Here is a 20516-nt window from a genome sequence, read left to right as displayed (position 1 = left end):
ATTCTGATCTCGGCTCCGAATTCTGAACCTGTGCTGCCTGCTCCGACCTCAGACCATTTGATTACTCTTGTGTCTCACCCACCTGTACCTAGTACCCAAGTCTCTGACCCTCCGATCAGTTGCTGCAGTCCCGGACATTGCCCTGGAGTGGTACCTGGTGTTTACCAGCGGCCCAGCCTATCCTCACCATCAGAGGCTCTAGAGAATACCAGGTAGTCACTTAGTTACGCCCCTCAAGGTTAAGCATCTACACTTTCTAGAAAAAAGTATTGTAACACACACTTTAATAATTGAATTCCAGTTTTCCATCCAGCCCCATTGCCTCCGCTGTGTATAACATCCACTACAAACCCCCTGTGTATAATATCCGGACGGACCGGACCCCCCATCCCTTCTGCCTTTACTACCATGTGAAAGAACACCTGTTGGTAAAGGTCTCACTGATACCTGCGCGGTCCTGTAATAGGAGCCGGCGGTGTAATAATGGGCCCCATATATTGCTCCATACAGTATAATAGACACCATATAATGCTCCATACAGTATATAATGGCCCCATATAGTGCTCCATACAGTATAATGGGCCCCATATATTGCTCCATACAGGATAATGAGCCCCATATATTGCTCCATACAGAATAATGGGCCCCATATATTGCTCCATACAGTATAATAGACACCATATAATGCTCCATACAGTATATAATGGCCCCATATAGTGCTCCATACAGTATAATGAGACCCATATATTGCTCCATACTGTATAATGGGACCCATATATTGCTCCATACAGGATAATGAGCCCCATATATTGCCCCATATAGTGCTCCATGCAGAATAATGAGCCCCCATATATTGCTCCATACAGGATAATGAGCCCCATATATTGCTCCATACAGGACAATGAGCCCCATATAGTGCCCCATACAGAATAATGAGCCCCATATATTGCTCCATAAAGGATAACGAGCCCCATATATTGCTCCATACTGTATAATAGGACCCATATATTGCTCCATACTGTATAATGGGACCCATATATTGCTCCATACAGGATAATGAGCCCCATATATTGCTCCATACAGGATAATGAGCCCCATATAGTGCTCAATACAGGATAACGAGCCCTATATATTGCTCCATACAGTATGGGAACAAATAAGGCATCTAATTCAAGGTGATGAGTTGTCCTCCTTATTCCCCAGATATCAATCCAATCGATCATCTGTGTGATATATTTGCTTAGATGTATTGAGTGGGTAGTTCATGAATCGTACGGAGGAGGAGACTGATATCAGGGGACCCTTACAGAAATGTCAGAGTCTGAAGCTGGCCATACGTACGGGAGGTAAGTGAAGAACCTTTTTGTAGATATTTCATGAAATGACACAGACCTGCCATTATCTCTTAGTGAGAGTTTTACTAAGACTGGAGTTTTAGTGAATCTAAAAGTTTTAAACTGATTTGCATTGCAGTAAAATATGTGAGAGAAGGACGCCCCGTCATATTTTTGATGCATCTTTGGCTCATAACATGAAACCTGCACCTTCTTGAGTTGCTTTTCTTAACTTTTTTTTACTTTAAACATAAACTTGTTAGAACATGGTCTTAAGAATTTTCCACCATTAAGTTCAATGAGAACAGTGCAATACTGAACTTCTCCTATAGGGGTGCTGTTGTAAAATTGGACACTTGCTGATAGGTTCCCCACAAAAAATAACAGCTGATCACTGAGGTTCCCTGCGTCTTTGGAGGACCCTTCTAACAAACATGAATGATTTAAAATAGGAAATTTATTTGGCTTACCAAGTAAAAAAAATAAAAGTTGTGAAACCGAAATAAAGTTCAAAGACTCAATACTATTGCCAACATTCCTCACCAACCACTGCCTAGTGTTTCCATGCTAGTGCCCTGTTCTCATCATGCTCCATCTTCCGTGTGCACTATCAGCGGCGAGGTGAATGTGTTGGTGGCGGTCGGTATTTATTGGGGCATGATGGCAGCTCATGACTGCAAGGCAAATTTCTCTTTCATGCTTCCAAGATGCGCGGGGCATTTTCTATTACAGAACTTTAAATTTAAAGTAAATTTTCATAAACCAGTAATTTTTCTTCATAAAGTGACTATCAATAATAGTAATTTCTCTGTACAGAACCAGGTCAGATTTTCTAGAAGAACAGCGCCACTTAGTGGCTAGATATATTATGTTGCAGGATACAAAGGATTATTAGGTCTTGTTCACATAAACATCTGCCGTACATGCAAACGGCATTTTCCTTAATGGAGGAACTAGCAAGTCAAGTGGTGCTTCGACCTCTCCGTTTCTTTATTTCTACATTTTCAGCCACTTATTGATGATGGTTGTGTAAATAGCAGCCTAATCCAGGCTTTTACTATTTAAAGGGGTTGTCCAGTACTTTTATATTAATGGACAGGCCTTTAGGATAGAATATCAATATAAGATTGGTGGGGGATCAGCCATTCCCAGTGCCAATGTGCTCAGTTGCAGAGCGGCACAGCACAGCGCCGTCACCTATATAGTGGCCGCAGCGAGGTACTGCAGACCCACCGCTACTCAATCGAATAGTGGGCAGATGTGCAGTACCCAGATACGGCCACCATGCAGTGGCTGTTCCCCTCTATATATCCAGCACTGGCAACAGCTGATCGGTGGGGGTGCCGGGTGTCACACCCCCACTGATCTGATATTGATGACCCATGGTAAGGGCGCAGTCAGACGGCCGTATAAAGAGCGAGCGAGACCGGACGGACTGGCTGGCGGTTGTCCTAACCAGTTGCACAGAAATACATGAAGTTGTCACACTCAGGTCAGGAGAGCCGCCGGCCAGTCCATGCGTTGCACTCCGGTCTCGCTCCGATTTACTGCGCCCTACTGTTAGGGCATCAATATAAAAGTACAGAACATCCCCTTTAATGAGAGGAGCAGCGGGCTCCCAAAAATGAGATATTAATTAAAATAATTGTCTAATAAATGACAGGACACAGAAGCCTTAAATGATCATTTACTTATTTTTGTGACTTCTTCATTTTTATTGTATTTGTATGCCATTTTTTTGCAACAAATTTTTTCAAATGGATTGTACACAAGGTCCAAGATGTTCTTTTTTTTTCTATTTTCTTTTTTTTTACGCTTTTGTCTGACCCTGATCCCATTATCTAGGGAGGGACCTTACGGTTCTCATGCCATCTTACCAATGATGCCAGTAATCCACGGTCACACGACCCACATTTTCACATTCAGTGTTTTCATTCACCCCCCATAATCCTGGGATAAAGCCTCTGTGCTTTTTAGAGCTCAGCAATCTCTTTACAGATCAGCGGTGATCTCATGTGTTACATTCGTGTTTCTGCAATGGTGAACACAATGGCAAAATGGAGCAAGCGACGTTCCGGGATCATTCATGATCTTCCCGTCTGACACTGTGTTACAGTGACTAGCAGACAATTGTGACCAAATGGTCAGGACAAGTATATGCTCCCGTCCGGCTGCATTTACTGGTTGAATTTCATGTGTTTTCGGTTTAGAATCTGTAGCAAAATTGCTGAAAATTTCACACAGGCAAAAGATAAATGTCCGGTATGAAAGAAATCTCATTTACCAATTATCAGCCTGTACAAACAGGTTTCCAATCACCCAACAAATAAGCAAAACGCTCTTTCGTTGTGAAACATGATTTTCAGGCTTGCTTACAAATCATCGTTCTCGGCAGCACATCGTCCTGTGTAAGTAGGACATGTGCTGCCGAGAACAATGTTGTTCTATATGCGCAGAAAGATGCTGTTAACGATCGTTCTGAAGTACAGTCAGCCTGTATTAGATGACCAATGATCAGCTTGTATGTTTGGTAGTTTAGGTTGGACATTGTAAACACCCCATAAATCCTTCATCCTATGCGTGTGACCATTTATTTTTTTTTATTATCCACGTTGTGGTTCAATTTTATATCTATGTGCCCATTACTACCATCTGTTTTTCACTTTCATTAAAATTATGGTAGACAGTCCCAAGCAAGAGGCTTCCCAAGTGTCTCCTAACAAGTAGTCTTTGAAAACGTCCATCATTTTTGTGGCCCCTATGTTGGATGTTTGAATAGCCCAATAGATGATGATATCTTTTCGATTGTTTTGTTCTACCTTTTTGCTGGCATTTTCTTTTTTTTTTTTTTTTTTTTTTTGGACTTTTTGATATAAACTATTGAGCTGCTTCAAGCTTTAGCCACCTTAACAGTGGTCAGGCTAATTCATTTAACCACTTTGTGGCTTTTGAAGTGGTTGAAGAAAACTTGAAAAAGACTGAACTAAGGATAGGCCATCAAAATTGACAGCATCAATATTAAAGTCCTGGACAACCCTTTTAAGATTTTCTTTTCAGAAGGGTTCCTTAATGGATCAAGAAGCCCCTGCCAAAGCTGCAGTCAGTAATGATTGTCCCGGGTGGAAGAGTCCAGCCCACCTGGATGAAGGAACAACCATTACAAGAAGGAGACGAGTAGAGGAGCATTGATGCTTTTTCCTGACCATAAAGAGGAGCGAGAAATAGCCACATCCGAGGGGTCTGGATGACACCTTTTAAGACATTAGTTTGTAACTTTGGCCGCTCGTTAGGACATGTTTGCTCCACTAGTGTCCTAAGGCTTTGGCAGTACTGAAGTATCCCAAAGAATTGTATCACACGTTTTACACAAATACAACAGTTTTCTATTTAATATATATATTATCTATTTCATACAGTATTAAATGTAGATTTTGTGAGTTGAAAGTGCACAATAGGTCAAAAACAAGAAAACAACACTGAGGGGCTTCATAAATGTACATTATCAAAATGTACAGATGCCATCTCAAGCAATCATAGAAAAATATACTTTAACACAGTAGACCAGCTCTGCTCTTACTTTTACACATCACCCACAACTACATAAACTAATTTCGGCTCTGCCGACTTTTTTTTTCTTTTTTAATAACTTTATTACCGCATTCATGCAGTTAAATGTTGGCTCTGCCCTCATTTGTGACCCCCGTGGTCTAATATAGCTCTATTACTGAATAAACTTGTGACCATGTAAAAAGAAAAGGTCACGCATCGGACATATCCCTTAAAGGAAGCATAGGAAAACCCTTTAAGAGAGCGTGATATCATGCTTTACAGAGTGAGTGAATTAGATCCTATACGACAATATTCATACTGGCAAAAAAGTCAATTCTAAAACTCTAGTGTAACACTTGGGAACGTAACCTCTCGGCAAGGGTTTCCTTAAAGAGTCAATAATGAGGATGAGCTGAGGGAGCTTGGACTCTGGTCGCCACCACTACTGCTGCTACTGAGCCTGCGGTGGGCCGTGGAACAGGACTCCTGAGGTCCGGGATAGGTGAAGACTAGATTTGGCGTAAAGGGTGTGATGGAAGGAGTTTTCATCAATGTCGGAGTGTGAAGAGCTTCTGGTTCCAGAACCGTGCTGCTGAGCTCAATTCTCGGGAGCTTCACCTTGGGACCTCTTGACGATTCTTCATGTGGCTCTTCCTTGAGGAGCTTGTAAGAGTCTGAATGTTGGGCCGGTAGGTGATTTCGAGGCACCTTGCAGATAGGTTGGTGGGCATCCAGGATCAGTTCCAGCTTGTCTTTTTGTTTCTGCAGTTCGGCTATCTCCTTTTGTAAAGATGACTTCTCATCTTCTAGTTTATCGGTCTCCTAAAATGATAGAAGAGAAACAATTCCTAATTTTTAGCAATCATTGTCACATTTGGTATTTTCTACCCTTCCATCATATTTCTCAAGACAAAGGGGAAACGCTCAAGATGAGCACCGCCCATCATAGAAAGTTTCCACAAACATCTGATTTTTTTTTTTAAGTTTACGAGCTCCAAATTCCGTATCATAGGCATTGTCTATGTTGACATCAGAGTTTCTAAATCCATTGTTCTACTTTGTCACAGCAGAAAATCGATGAAATGAATAGAAGTGCGGGATCCATCACTTGATGGACTACATTGGCGCCCAACAGACTAAAAAAATTACAATAGTCATGTTTCCATCACATTGATTGCCTAAAATCGCCCAGCGTGAAACAATATTTATCCTGTTTTTAAGCTAAATCTGAATTAGGCCTCCTCTCAGTGTACTTACCGCCTGTAGGTAATCCGTCAGCTCCTTGCGCCTGTTCCTGCATTTGGCAGCAGCGATCTTATTCCTCTCTCTCCGCACTCTTCGCCTTTCTTCTTCTTCTTGTGACATCTGTTTTAGAATAAATAAAATTGATAAGAAATACAACTTTTACTACTACTGATAACAATACTAAAAATAAGATCCCATTATCCTATTTCGCTAGTAAGCCACCCTGCCCTCATCCTAAACTTTTTAAGGCCATTTGGGTGGAAAGATGGCACCTTTACCCAGCAGCCGATGCCCTCGCTCTGCACATAGGTCGTGCTGCATTTGTGAACCCTGGAGTGAATGATGTCTGATTTCTTTATGAATAGAAGGATTGGCAGTGTGTGTGACCCGGTGAGTCAGCCATTAATGCTTATCCCGCTTCAAGTTGTGGTTTGGCCCTCATTTCCTAGCTCCTTTTCCTTCTGACTCATGCCACAGGTCTATGAGTCGCCCGTCAACTGTTTCCGTCACATGTGTAGATAGTTTAGGGAAAAAAAATCAGGCTAACGATCAATTTTTTAACCTTTTGTGTACTCATAAGCATGCTCCATTCAGAATGGGTCTCTCCATAGCCTCGTTCCAGACCCCTAGTGTTGCCTCGTTCCAGACCCCTAGTCTTGCCTCGTTCCAGACCCTTATTCCTGCCTCATTCCAGACCCTTATTCCTGCCTCGTTCCAGACCCCTAGTCTTGCCTCGTTCCAGACCCCTAGTCTTGCCTCGTTCCAGACCCCTAGTCTTGCCTCGTTCCAGACCCCTAGTCTTGCCTCGTTCCAGACCCCTAGTCTTGTCTCGTTCCAGACCCCTAGTCTTGCCTCGTTCCAGACCCCTAGTCTTGCCTCGTTCCAGACCCCTAGTCTTGCCTCCTTCCAGACCCCTAGTCTTGCCTCCTTCCAGACCCTTAGTCTTGACTCGTTCCAGACTCCTATTCTTGGAATCAAAGGAAGTTTCAGTGTTCGGACTCCGACTAATCAGCAATAGATATGAGATAACTTGCCTTTTTGGAAAAACACCTTTAAAAATTATATTTAAAATTGGACAAGCACATTATATTAACCATTTTAGTGACTTACATGGTCACCTTGCCTTCTTCGTCCCATGCTTAATGCTCCGCCCATGCTTCTGATGACCCCATGGCGCGGACTATGGTAGGGTGGTAGGGTAAGTGGTCTGACGCTTGGTTGTACCATCCAGTTAAGGTCTTGGCTTGAAGTTATTGCATTTATTGTTGGGATGAAAGGACCAGACGACGTATGGATGGGATATTTCTGTAAAAGAGAACGACAAGAATTTCATTAAGAGTCATATGTGACAAATCTGAACACTTATGAAGAAAGTGTATATGCACAAAATGTCCGACACTACGCTACGAGAGTCACGCTCTCAGGCAGGCATTAGGTGTTTTGATCCAATCATGTGCAGTTTTATTGCTTTCATAAAACTCCAAGGGATTCAATACAAAAAAAAAAACAGCCTCTTCCAGGCACAAAGGGATCACAGCAAATAAACAGTTCATTCAGTAGGCACATATATGTCAGTGCGAGCTTTCCAGAACAGATTATAGTCCTTTCTCTCCCGGACCACACTTTAGGTCCTACCAGTCTCGGTATCACCTTACGTTTGAGCTCCAGCACACAGACTGCTCAGCTTTCCTAGCTGATTCGTGCAGTCTCCATTCAGAGAGCGACTCTGGCTTGTTTCTCTCCCAGCTGCAGCTCACATTTTGGCTGGTCACTCACCAGCTTCAACACACTCCTCAACATCCCCAACAGACTGAGAGATCTCAGGTGAAAGCATGAGCTGGATCTTAGTCAAAGCTAGCCAGGTGTATCTAATGAAGACCTGCAGCGCAAGGATTTAACCCTGTCCTACCTGGCTTTGCTACAATATTTAGCAGCCACTAATCACCTAGTGAACTTTTACACACTTGGACTTAGTGGAGTTGTAGTCATTGTGCTGCATTAGTCACCGTATTCCCCCACTGAGCACAAAGTTTGCGCAGAGATGCAATGCTTTCCTAACATTCAGACATACCTTTCTCTTAGCAATCATTGCAGACTGTTACATGCATGTATGTATATATATATTTTTTTTATTTATTTTTTAAATCATGAATGAATAAATAAATATGAAACATCAAAAGTATGTGTCAGTGTACTGTATGATATAATATCCTGTTAGGTAAAATGACTAAACCACACAGAGCAAAAGCAAATGTATGACACAGCCTTAGCCCTGGGCAGTCTGCGAGCGAACCAATATTCACTTCTGGGGATATAGAGGAGATTATGGATAATGTATATCTAGATTCTAGGGAAGCAATCAATAAAATATCACATAAAAGAGGATGTTCTAATAAATGACCTATATCAATAAGTACAGGACCTAGGCACATGACTGTACCAGGGGACAAAACCCACAAAAGCTGGAGACTGTGAGGACAGAGCAGGGTCTTCTATCAGAATGAGATTATATTTGCATGTAATAGGGAGGTATCTCGAAATTCGGACCAACCGTTACAACATAATGACTAAGAATAAGCTTTTCTTTAAAAACTACGCTAATAATGAAAATAGGAGTCTAAGGTAGAAAACGATCAATTTAAAGGGGTTGTCCACTACTTTAACATTGATGATCTAGCCTTAGGAATGAGCCCTCAAAGATAACCGTCGTATTAATTATCTTTTGTAAATCATGGTACACATGATAGATAATAAGCAAAATTTTAATACATTTTATCAGAGAAATCTGCTTCTTTCTCTTCCAGGACTGATCTTTCATACTCAAATCGGGTGTTAAATCTGTATTCAGCGAAGACAGATTTTCCCATTACTGAGATAGGAGATGGCAGTTGGTGCTTTTAAGATTCTATGGAGATGGGGAGGAGCTAGAGGCGGACCCAGACATTCTACTGCACAGTTCTCCATAGACCTTTATGGGCACCAACTGCCATCTTCTGTCACAGTAATGGGAAAATTTGCGTTCACTGAATACAGATTTTACTCCGGAATTTAGACTAAACGATCAGTTCCAGGAGGAGAGTGAAGAAGATTTATCTGATAAGATATATTACAAAGTTGCTTATTTTTAAAGGTACTATTGATTTATGGAATATAAATAAACGACGAATACTCTTTAAATTTGCTGGGGGCCAAATCAGGGGAAAAAAAAACAGGCATAAAAAAATAAAATGGAAAATGACATTGAGCAACCAGTGTCAGGTGGCTGCTGAAAGGGCAAATCTATAAAAGGTTAAAATAAAAAAAACTACTGTAGACTGCACATGGAATAATAAATCTAAAAAAGACATAAACAAAGAGCAATGCAGTTCCCAGAAAAGCCCAATTTTAGAGCCGACCTAATAAATATAAAAAATATATCAAAAGAAAATGTAGAGATCTTTCGTCATGACCGCTTACGTTTTTCTCTATTGTAAGAAGACTGAAAGTTTGGAATTCGCTACTGAAGGATGCAGTATTAAAGGAGTCATTAAATAAATGTAATTAAGGACCTGGATGACTTTTGTGGAAAGATGTAACATTGCACGTTTATGTGTAACCTCTTAAAGGGACACATTCAGTACGTTTTTTTTTTTACATATGGAATTAGTAGTATGGCTGTATGGATGCTTTACCCTCAAGAAAAAAATTATATTTTTTGTAGAGATCTCAGCCCATCATGAGAAATCTAACATAGAAGGCATATGCAAATCAGGCTAGGAGTGCATTGTGGGCGGGTCAGTGCTACTGGAAGATTACATTTACGGTTTATTCTTAATATTTTGTGGTTTTAACTTTTTATATTCATTTTAAATAACACATGGATGATTTCTGCATGTAATATCCCCCAGAAAAGCAAATCAGTTGGTGCATCAACTAAAGGTGTTGCTCAGTTTGGAAAAAGGTTTGGAATGTGACAGTTCACATTTGTCTATTGCATCTCTATTAAAAATTTTCAGCTGCTTCCATCACTTCCAAAAGTATTGCTGTCTTCTGCAGCTTCAACAGGGAAAAGGTTGCTCCCCTTCCTTCTGTGTTGGGGAGTCATCAGATTAGGTGACCAGAGGGGTTTTTATGTGAGCACAGCTTCCATTGGCTCATGTTTCATCATCCATGCCCCGTTTTTGGTCACTTGATCTGAGAACATCTCAACGGTTTTCCCTGGTAAAGACATTCCCGCTAACAGGGAAGAGGACTGGACATGATGGACACAAGACCCACCACTTAAGTATACTCATGGCCTGGTGGGTCTTGGTGGTGGCCAGGTCGAAGTCTAGAAACCTTCATGGCACTGGCGTAGCAGAGATCTCATGAGGTCACCATTGATGCGACCAGCGACCATCAGATTAAAATATTTCAATTGCGAACAGAGGGGAATTTCAAGGTGGTCATGGTGAGTTCTTATCCTCCGAAGGATTCATACCAAACCTTTACCATTCATTTGAAATAAATGGTTGGTGTTGTCCACATTGAATCCTAAAAATGATTATGTTCTGGATGTTGTTGGGGTGGATGAAACTAAAGGTTCATAGACCCATAAGTTGGCCAAACTAATCTGGTTGACCATCCGATGTCTATGAAGGGCTCCAGAATATCTCTCTCTCTCTCTCGAAGTTGAATTTTAACACTGGATCTTTTGTACTTCTAAGCAGTGTCAGAGTGGAGAACATTGGGCCCACCGGAGGATTTGATTCTGAGGGCCCACATTTCTCCCCTACTTAAAAGCCCCATAGCAATTGCAAGGTTTGCACTATGAATTCTTCTGAAGGAGAAGCTAAGGCCCACCAGAGGATTCTCCGGTTCTCTGGTGGTCCAGTCCAACCCTGCTTCCGGAGGAGTGTCCGACAGTTGGCTACCTCTCCTTATACAGTCGGCCAAACTGACCATGAATGTCTATAAAGGCGCCCATAAACTTTAGATAAGAGGAAATGATTTTGGCTGAACCCTTCCACCATCTGATGGGTATGGAAGCCTCCTGATCCTCTCCAGTCACAGATGATGTTGGTGGAGAGAAGGATGGGGCATCTCTGCTCAGGGTAGCAGACCTACTGACGTGCTCCTGTGTCACACCTAACCTTGAAGATCTTACGTAATCAGGAGTAATAGTTCCTGTTAAAGACTAAATGCACCGAACGCACGAAGGACGTTCTGTACAAAGCATGAATGACGTCAGCAATTATTCACTGAGCGCCCAAGGCTCCAAGGTAGACCCTTGTGAGATCAAACCTTTTCCAAGAAAATAATAGATGCTAATTAATTAAATTGTAGATCAATGGATAATCAGCGTGGATGGCAGTAGATTAGGGGAAGTGATTTTTATGGACATAAGGTGCAGACTTAGGACATGATGATTTGCCATCACATGAACATCATATTACACAGGAAAGTCACACAATTTAATAGTCAGTACATCAGAGACATCAGGAGAGATGATGAAATGCAATTCAGTGCAATTCAGAAGCCCAATTCTCGAGATCAGCAAGTTATCACTTACAATTTTGGGAAAACCTTACAGTTGTGCCCATATTTTTTCCTTTTTATATTTCAATTATTATGATATGAAAGCGCAAGCTACGACATAAGGAAGAGAAACGTATAACACTTTTATAAATTTGGCGCAATCAGCACAGTTTTCATTGACTCATCTACAATATGGGACTTTTCTGCACCTTTTGGACAGAAATGCATTAATCAATATGTCACAATTCATGCCAAAAGGTTAACCAACCCTAATTTTATGGCTTTGGCATTGGTACTTAAAAAAAAGGGAATGATAAATGTTGTACAAACACGGGCAATTTGGTTTAGGAAATGTTGCAAATTGTGCAAAATTTTGGGTGCAAATTCAATCAATGAGAAAGGTCCCCCGATGTCATTGGCAACTGAAAGACCATCGAGGGGCGCTACAACTGAGTCTATGTGTATACATCGCCCAACTATGAGAACTCCCATAGACGCCAATGGAAAACCACACAATGAGGGGGTCACGGTGAGTTGTCAGTGTCACCAGGTCTGCAGTTTCCTATCCTGATTGTCTCAGCATTGTTGCCCCATAGTTCCAGGCAGGTGACGGGCAAGTCAGGACATGCAATAACCATTTGATTGCCTCTGTTATACTTTCGGCTGGCATAATTGGTAACACAGAATATGTATCAGAAGATTCCAGCTGTAAAGACTTCTGACCGCTGCAGCCAATCACTGCCCATAGTGGTGATGCAATGTTCAAATCTTGGATGCAGCAGTCACATGTTGGCTCCAATGGAGGGGAGGGCTCAGAGACCAGCGGTAGCGCAGAGGGGGCACCAGCAGGTGACAATATATATTTTGTTACTATTTTTTTGGTCGTGCCAAAGCCCCCTTAAAAAGAGTTATTGGAGGTTTATGATAAAATAGGGAAGAGCAAAAAAAAATTAATAATTTACTCACCAGTTCAATCCTCTGCTGCTCCTCTGGTCACGGCTCGTCTCTGCTTCCCTCCTGCAGCGATCTCATGCCATACATCATTCATGTGACCGCTGCAGCCGATCACTGAGCTCAACTGTGAGGCCAGCATGTAACTGCTGGGGCCAGTGATCGGGTGCAGCGGTCACATGAAGGATGTGTGGCAAAAGTTCACTGCAGCAAATAGGCAGAGACCAGTGGGCAGAGATGATGCCAGCACCTGGAGAGCCCAGCTGAATGCCAGGATAGGGTTCACATCTGTGCCTGAGCTTGAGGCTGCCGTCACACTAGCAGGATTTGGTCAGTATTTTACATCAGTATTTGTAAGCCAAAACCAGGAGTGGGTGATAAATGCAGAAGTGGTGCATATGTTTCTATTATACTTTTCCTCTGATTGTTCCACTCCTGGTTTTGGCTTACAAATACTGATGTAAAATACTGACCAAATACTGCTAGTGTGACTCCAATCACTGCAGTTTAACCCCTTAGGTACCGCTGTCAGTTGTGACAATATCGATTAAAAAGTTGCACCCTTCCAACCCTGCGTCTGCCATCCTTTGTATCGCAGCGTGCGTAACTGTCCAAACTAATAAAATATCAGGACATTTATTATGCCATATGATGTTTATGCCTAAATTAATACAAATAAATTATTAAACTAATACAAAGAAATCGTCAAAATCGCTGATATTCTTTGTTGTTGCTTTTCCTCCCCCCCCCCCCCCCGAAAAAAAGATCAGAAAGTCACATGGAGCCAAAACGGTTATGAAAAATGACAGATCGTACTGAAAAAAATAAAATAAAAAAAATACACATAAAAAAAATCACAACTCTATCCACTGAATTAAAAAAAAAAAAAAAAAAAAAAAAAAAAAGATGGCTCTGGAATGAGGAAAATGGAAAGTAAAGTGGGACCGAAGAGTCCACATAAGCCTGGAGCTGGGGGGATTGTTACTAGAGCCACGTGATGGGGGGGGGGGAGAATCGGTAGCCTTTGATGATCATATAATTGGAAGAATATTTAATAAAAATAATAAAAAAAACAACTTTTCAGGTGCTCACATGGACCTCAATACTCTGATCACAGGCTCTGGGTACAGGAATGGTTAATATCACTACTTACCTGTCCTCCCAGGTGGGGGAGGGTCATGGATTCTGTGTCACTGCATCAGTTACAATTGTCTCTTATTCTGTGCGACATTTTCCTCCTCCTCATACACTGGACTATATGGTGGAGCCTACATCATACCTATGGATATAGCAGGTGCCCCCTGCTGCCATTCCTGGGGGCGACTGACACATGTACCCCCCACTGTATACATCCATCTTCACATAGTAAAGTCACTTTCCCCTTCATGAATCTGGGCCTCACCTGCTGCTGCTCCTCCGGAGGTGTCGCTCTCATGCTGTGACCCATCCCGAACACTTGTGTAGTCCCGGGGTCACTGGGACTGTGGCTGCCCCTGCTGCACCCTAAATCCTGGAGAGGGAAAGTCCCAGAAAAGTCTCTGTACATTGTCTGGAAGTGAATTGTCGCTCTGTCACGCTCGCACTGACTCACGGATCTACGCTGCCTCATTTTTATCAATGGGGACTCCTCGAATTAATGAAGTGGGCAATACCAAACTTGTAGAGGGGAGAGCGAAAAACAAAAACAGTCATCAGATTATTATAATACCCCGATTATTGCCCCTGACTATTTCCAGCGTTATTATAAATATCATTTTATCAATTAGGATACTTATAAAGTTTATAGTCTGGTCCCAGAAGCACGGTAAGAAATTTGACCTTCCCCATCTCCCCCTGCAGATGGTGCATTCCGAGGATTACCCAGTGCGATGACGTACATGCCCTTATAAGGGCACACTTCCTCAGTGAAAGGAAAACCCTTTGCTTAGAAGCGTCTGTTTTTTAACTCTGCAGTTTCCAGAGTGGAATGGAAAGTCTCTAGGTGAAGAGAACTCGCTGCAGAGATGCCTTCTTCTGGGAAATGATGCTTGTTTGTACATGGAGGGTTCCTGGCTATCTGGTGAATTACTTTTACCAGGCCTGACAACCCTTCTTTTGGGAAATGGAGTGTAGTCAGAGCAGTGTTTACCTGAAACTCTTCATTTCCCTCCATGAAGTATTCCTGTAGTGATGTGAAGGTTTCCCCGCAATATTTACATTATTATTTTTAATTAATTAGTATCATTGTAAATATTCGCTCATTTCCCGGTTGTTAAAAGTGGAGTAAAATCCCCCAAAATTATTAAAATTATTTTTATATTTGTTATTTAATCTTTTTTTTTTTTTCTCGCTTTCATATTTTTTTCCTCCCCTTCTTCCAGGAGCCATAACTTTTTATTTTTAATTATTTTTCAGAATTTTGTAAAAAAAAAAAATAAAATAAAAAGTGACATCTACATGGTTAAACAGCAGCGACTGGAAATCGCTCCAGTTGCTGCTATTGTAAGTGGAGACTGTATAACACAGCCAGAACCTGCTGAGTAAGGAGAGGCCTCTGCTCCTGTGCCCGCTCCATACACGTGGACCAGCCACAAAAATATACAACACATTAAGGTCATAAAGTGGTTAAAGGTCACTCAGGTCATAATGGGGTTAAAGGTGATTTAGAGTAACTAAAATAAATTAATTAAGGAAAAGTTCACTGTTCCCCATTCCATACATTTTAATTTTGAATCCATAAATTGTGCACCCACCTCCACAATGCTTCTCCTGCTCTGCTAACCCCTTATCCTGGCCCTACACATGACACACAGAATGCAGAAAATGCAGAAATATTGTAATTTTCACCAGGGGTGGATTAAGGGTAGCCAGGGCCCCGGGCTGTTCAGACACTGTGGGCCCCCCCCGGTCATGTGACGGGGGTCATGTGACGGGGGTCATGTGACGGGGGTCATGTGACGGGGGTCATGTGACGGGGGTCATGTGATACCCGAACCAGATTATTCCAGAAAAATGGCCGGGCCCTACTCTACTGTAACCTATTAAATATTTGTTAAAATCTGCAATACAATTTAGGTATATTTTGACCAATAATATCACATACAAGGAACAAATACCACCGCACCATGACCAGACCACAAATTACAACCACAGTGATCGAATAATATCACATACAAGGAACAAATACCACCGCACCATGTCAAGACCACATATTACCACCACTTGGTGACCAAATAGCACATTCAAGAGACAAATACCACAACACCATTTCCAGACCAAATATTACCACCACATAGTGACTGAATACTACAATACTGATCAGTAATAATAACAAAAAAACAAAAAACACAATACTATCACCATAAGTGCCAGTATTCACAGGAGATCTGTACTTAGTATGCACTGTCTGTGTGGAGGTTATACAGTGATCACTGATGACATTGTACACAAGACCTCTGTATATAGTATACAGTGTATAGTGTCAGTGTATAGGTAACACTGACTCACCAGTGACGTCTCTAGGTGAAGTCCTTCATTTTTCATCCAGCACAGATCGCCATCACTTCTTCCAGCCAGGGCTCGTCTCTGCAGGAAATAACACAGTTATCTCGAGCTCTGCTTGCAGAACACATTACTTAATTTTTCACAATTTCTGCATTACACCACATGGAGAAAAAAAGGCGATATAGTGTCACTCTACACAGTAACAGGACCGCCCCCCCCCCCCCATTTAAAACAGTGTGTCTAATTCCTGGCTCCAGCCATATGTTCTCCCATCCTGCCCTCACGAGTATCCATTCTACACCGTATGATCTCCCCATCCTGCCCCATCTGTCTCCATCGTATCCATCCTGCCCCATGATCCAATCCTGCCCCGTGTCTACATTCTGCCCATGCCTCCAGTCCTGCCCCCAGTGTGTCCAGCAATCTGCCCCAGTGTGTCCAGCATATTACCCCCAGTGTGTCCAGCATATTACCCCCAGTGTGTCCAGCAATCTGCCCCAGTATGTCCAGCATATTGCCCCAGTATGTCCAGCAATCTGCCCCAGTGTGTCCAGCATTGCCCCCAGATAGTGTCTCCAGCAATCTGCCCCAGTGTCTGACTCCAGCATATTGCCCCCAGTGTGTCCAGCATTGCCCCCAGACAGTGTGTCCAGCAATCTGCCCCAGTGTGTCCAGCAATCTGCCCCACTGTGTCCAGCATATTACCACCATTGTGTCCAGCAATCTGCCCCAGTATGTCCAGCATTGCCCCAGTGTGTCCAGCATATTACCACCAGTGTGTCCAGCAATCTGCCCCAGTATGTCCAATTGTCCAGCATTGCCCACAGTGTGTCCAGCATTGCCCCAGTGTCTCCAGCATTGCCCCAGTGTCTCCAGCATTGCCCCAGTGTCTCCAGCATTGCCCCCAGTGTGTTCAACAATCTTCCCCAGTATGTCCAGCATATTGCCCCAGAGTATCCAGCATTGCCCCCAGTGTGTCCAGCAATCTGCCCCAGTGTCTCCAGCATATTACCCCCAGTGTGTCCAGCAATCTGCCCCAGTGTCTCCAGCATTGCTCCAGTGTCTCCAGCATTGCCCCAGTGTCTCCAGCATTGCCCCAGTGTCTCCAGCAATCTGCCCCAGTGTGTCCTCCAGCATTGCCCCAGTGTGTCCTCCAGCATTGCCCCAGTGTGTCCTCCAGCATTGCCCCAGTGTGTCCTCCAGCATTGCCCCAGTGTCTCCAGCATTGCCCCATTGTCTCCAGCATTGCCCCAGTGTCTCCAGCATTGCCCCAGTGTCTCCAGCATTGCCCCAGTGTCTCCAGCAATCTGCCCCAGTGTGTCCTCCAGCATTGCCCCAGTGTGTCCAGCAATCTGCCCCAGTGTGTCCAGCAATCTGCCCCAGTGTCTCCAGCATTGCCACAGTGTCTCCAGCAATCTGCCCCAGTGTGTCCTCCAGCATTGCCCCAGTGTATCCAGCAATCTGCCCCAGTGTGTCCTCCAGCATTGCCCCAGTGTGTTGTCCAGCATTGCCCCAGGGTGTCCAGCAATCTGCCCCAGTGTCTCCAGCATTGCCCCCAGTGTGTCCAGCAATCTGCCCCAGTGTCTACAGCATTGCCCCAGTGTGTCCTCCAGCATTGCCCCAGTGTGTGCTCCAGCATTGCCCCCGGTGTGTCCAGCAATCTGCCCCAGTGTCTCCAGCATTGCCCCAGTGTCTCCATCAATCTGCCCCAGTGTGTCCAGCATTGCCCCAGTGTCTCCAGCAATCTGCCCCAGTGTCTCCAGTATTGCCCCAATGTCTCCAGCAATCTGCCCCAGTGTCTCCAGCATTGCCCCCAGTGTCTCCAGCATTGCCCCCAGTGTCTCCAGCATTGCCCCCAGTGTCTCCAGCATTGCCCCCAGTGTGTCCACCGTTATCTTATCACAAAACAAAGCAAAACAAAAACAAACAAACAGAGTCTCCTCACCTGACCAGCGCTCCAGGCGGTGAGCTCCCTCCAGCAGCGCACACTCGCCGGCGACTGACAATGACGTCAGGCGCCGGCGACGTGTGCACCTGCGGCCGACTTCAGCTGCCAGCCTCCAATTGGCTGGCGGCTGTTGTTAACTATTAACGTGTGGGCGCGCGCCCGCACGTCAATAGGAAACCGCCGCAGCGCCGGAAGGGGCCCAGTGAGCAGATGAGAAGGGGCCCGATGCGGGCCCCCTCTCTCCGCCCATCGGGTCCGGGGGCACATAAATGCCGGCGGGCATTCACAGTCACACTCGGGCGGATTATCAGAGGGTCAATCTGTGCGGTAGCCCAGGGCCCCCCCACACCACTGGGCCCTGGGCTACCGCCCATATTGACCCTCTGATAATCCGCCCCTGATTTTCACACTGGTTGACATACAGTATACTTCCTGTCCTGTACAGGTAACTTTTCAGCAGTCTCATCATCATCACAGACAAGATTACAATGTAAGGTAACACTCCTAAACATTGTATATCAGACACGATCCACCATTTACAACAGGTGACATCACAGCTCACCTCCTCCTCCTGCTGCACAATGACAGATAACACCTCTATATACAGTAGATAACACAGGATCCACCAATCACAATAGGTGATATCACAGCTCCCCTCCTCCTCCTGTACAATGACTGATAACACCTCTATTTACAGTAGATAGCACAGGATCCACCATTCACAATAGGTGATGTCACAGCTCACCTCCTCCTCCTGTACAATGACTGATAACACCTCTATATACAGTAGATAACACAGGATCCACCATTCACAATAGGTGATGTCACAGCTCCCCTCCTCCTCCTCCTGTACAATGACTGATAACACCTCTATATACAGTAGATAACGCAGGATACACCATTCACAATAGGTGATGTCACAGCTCACCTCCTCCTCCTGTACAATGACTTATTAGCCCTCTATATACAGTAGATAACACAGGATCCACCATTCACAAAAGGTGATGTCACAGTTCACCTCCTCCTCCTGTACAATGACTGATAACACCTCTATATACAGTAGATAACACAGAATCCACCATTCACAATAGGTGATGTCACAGCTCACCTCCTCCTGCTGCACAATGACTGATAACACCTCTATATACAGTAGATTACACACGATCCACCATTCATAATAGGTGATGTCACAGCTCACCTCCTCCTCCTGTACAATGACTGATAACACCTCTATATACAGTAGATAACACATGATCCTCCATTCACAATAGGTGATGTCACAGCTCACCTCCTCCTCCTGTACAATGACTGATAACACCTCTATATACAGTAGATAACACAGGATCCACCATTCACAATAGGTGATGTCACAGCTCACCTCCTCCTCCTGTACAATGACTGATAACACCTCTATATACAGTAGATAACACAGGATCCACCATTCACAATAGGTGATGTCACAGCTCCCCTCCTCCCCCTCCTGTACAATGACTGATAACTCCTCTATATACAGTAGATCACACAGGATCCACCATTCACAATAGGTGATAGCACAGCTCACCTCCTCCTCCTGTACAATGACTGATAACACCTCTATATACAGTAGATAACACAGGATCCACCATTCACAATAGGTGATGTCACAGCTCCCCTCCTCCCCCTCCTGTACAATGACTGATAACACCTCTATATACAGTAGATAACACAGAATCCACCATTCACAATAGGTGATGTCACAGCTCACCTCCTCCTGCTGCACAATGACTGATAACACCTCTATATACAGTAGATAACACAGGATCCACCATTCATAATAGGTGATGTCACAGCTCATCTCCTCCTCCTGTACAATGACTGATAACACCTCTATATACAGTAGATAACACATGATCCTCCATTCACAATAGGTGATGTCACAGCTCACCTCTCCCTGTACAATGGCTGATAACATCTCTATATACAGTAGATAACAGAGGATCCACCATTTACCATAGGTGATGTCACAGCTCACCTCCTCCTCCTGTACAATGACTGATAACACCTCTATATACAGTAGATAACACAGGATCCACCATTCACAATAGATGATGTCACAGCTCACCTCCTCCTCCTGTACAATGACTTATTAGCCCTCTATATACAGTAGATAACACAGGATCCACCATTCACAAAAGGTGATGTCACAGTTCACCTCCTCCTCCTGTACAATGACTGATAACACCTCTATATACAGTAGATAACACAGGATCCACCATTCACAAAAGGTGATGTCACAGTTCACCTCCTCCTCCTGTACAATGACAGATAACACCTCTATATACAGTAGATAACACAGAATCCACCATTCACAATAGGTGATGTCACAGCTCACCTCCTCCTGCTGCACAATGACTGATAACACCTCTATATACAGTAGATAACACAGGATCCACCATTCACAATAGGTGATCTCACAGCTCACCTCCTCCTCCTGTACAATGACTGATAACACCTCTATATATAGTAGATAA

General features: G+C 43.6%; 1 protein-coding gene across 1 annotated transcript; it reads right to left on the bottom strand.

The window, feature by feature from the left end:
- Positions 1 to 4699: 4699 nt before the first annotated feature.
- On the bottom strand, positions 4700 to 14300 carry FOSL1 (FOS like 1, AP-1 transcription factor subunit). Its single transcript, XM_077292634.1, has 4 exons — positions 13978 to 14300; positions 7239 to 7433; positions 6141 to 6248; positions 4700 to 5705 (listed from the first exon to the last, which is right to left on the bottom strand). The coding sequence occupies exons 1-4, from the start codon at positions 14182 to 14184 to the stop codon at positions 5271 to 5273; spliced, it is 945 nt and encodes a 314-aa protein (XP_077148749.1). The 5' UTR covers positions 14185 to 14300; the 3' UTR covers positions 4700 to 5270.
- Between the last annotated feature and the right edge of the window lie 6216 nt (positions 14301 to 20516).

This window comes from Ranitomeya variabilis, chromosome 2 (genome assembly GCF_051348905.1).
Source record: "Ranitomeya variabilis isolate aRanVar5 chromosome 2, aRanVar5.hap1, whole genome shotgun sequence".
NCBI classification, from domain to species: domain Eukaryota; kingdom Metazoa; phylum Chordata; class Amphibia; order Anura; family Dendrobatidae; genus Ranitomeya; species Ranitomeya variabilis.
The sequence above is the reverse complement of the archived record's forward strand: the minus strand, read 5'-3'. Positions and strand labels throughout refer to the sequence as shown.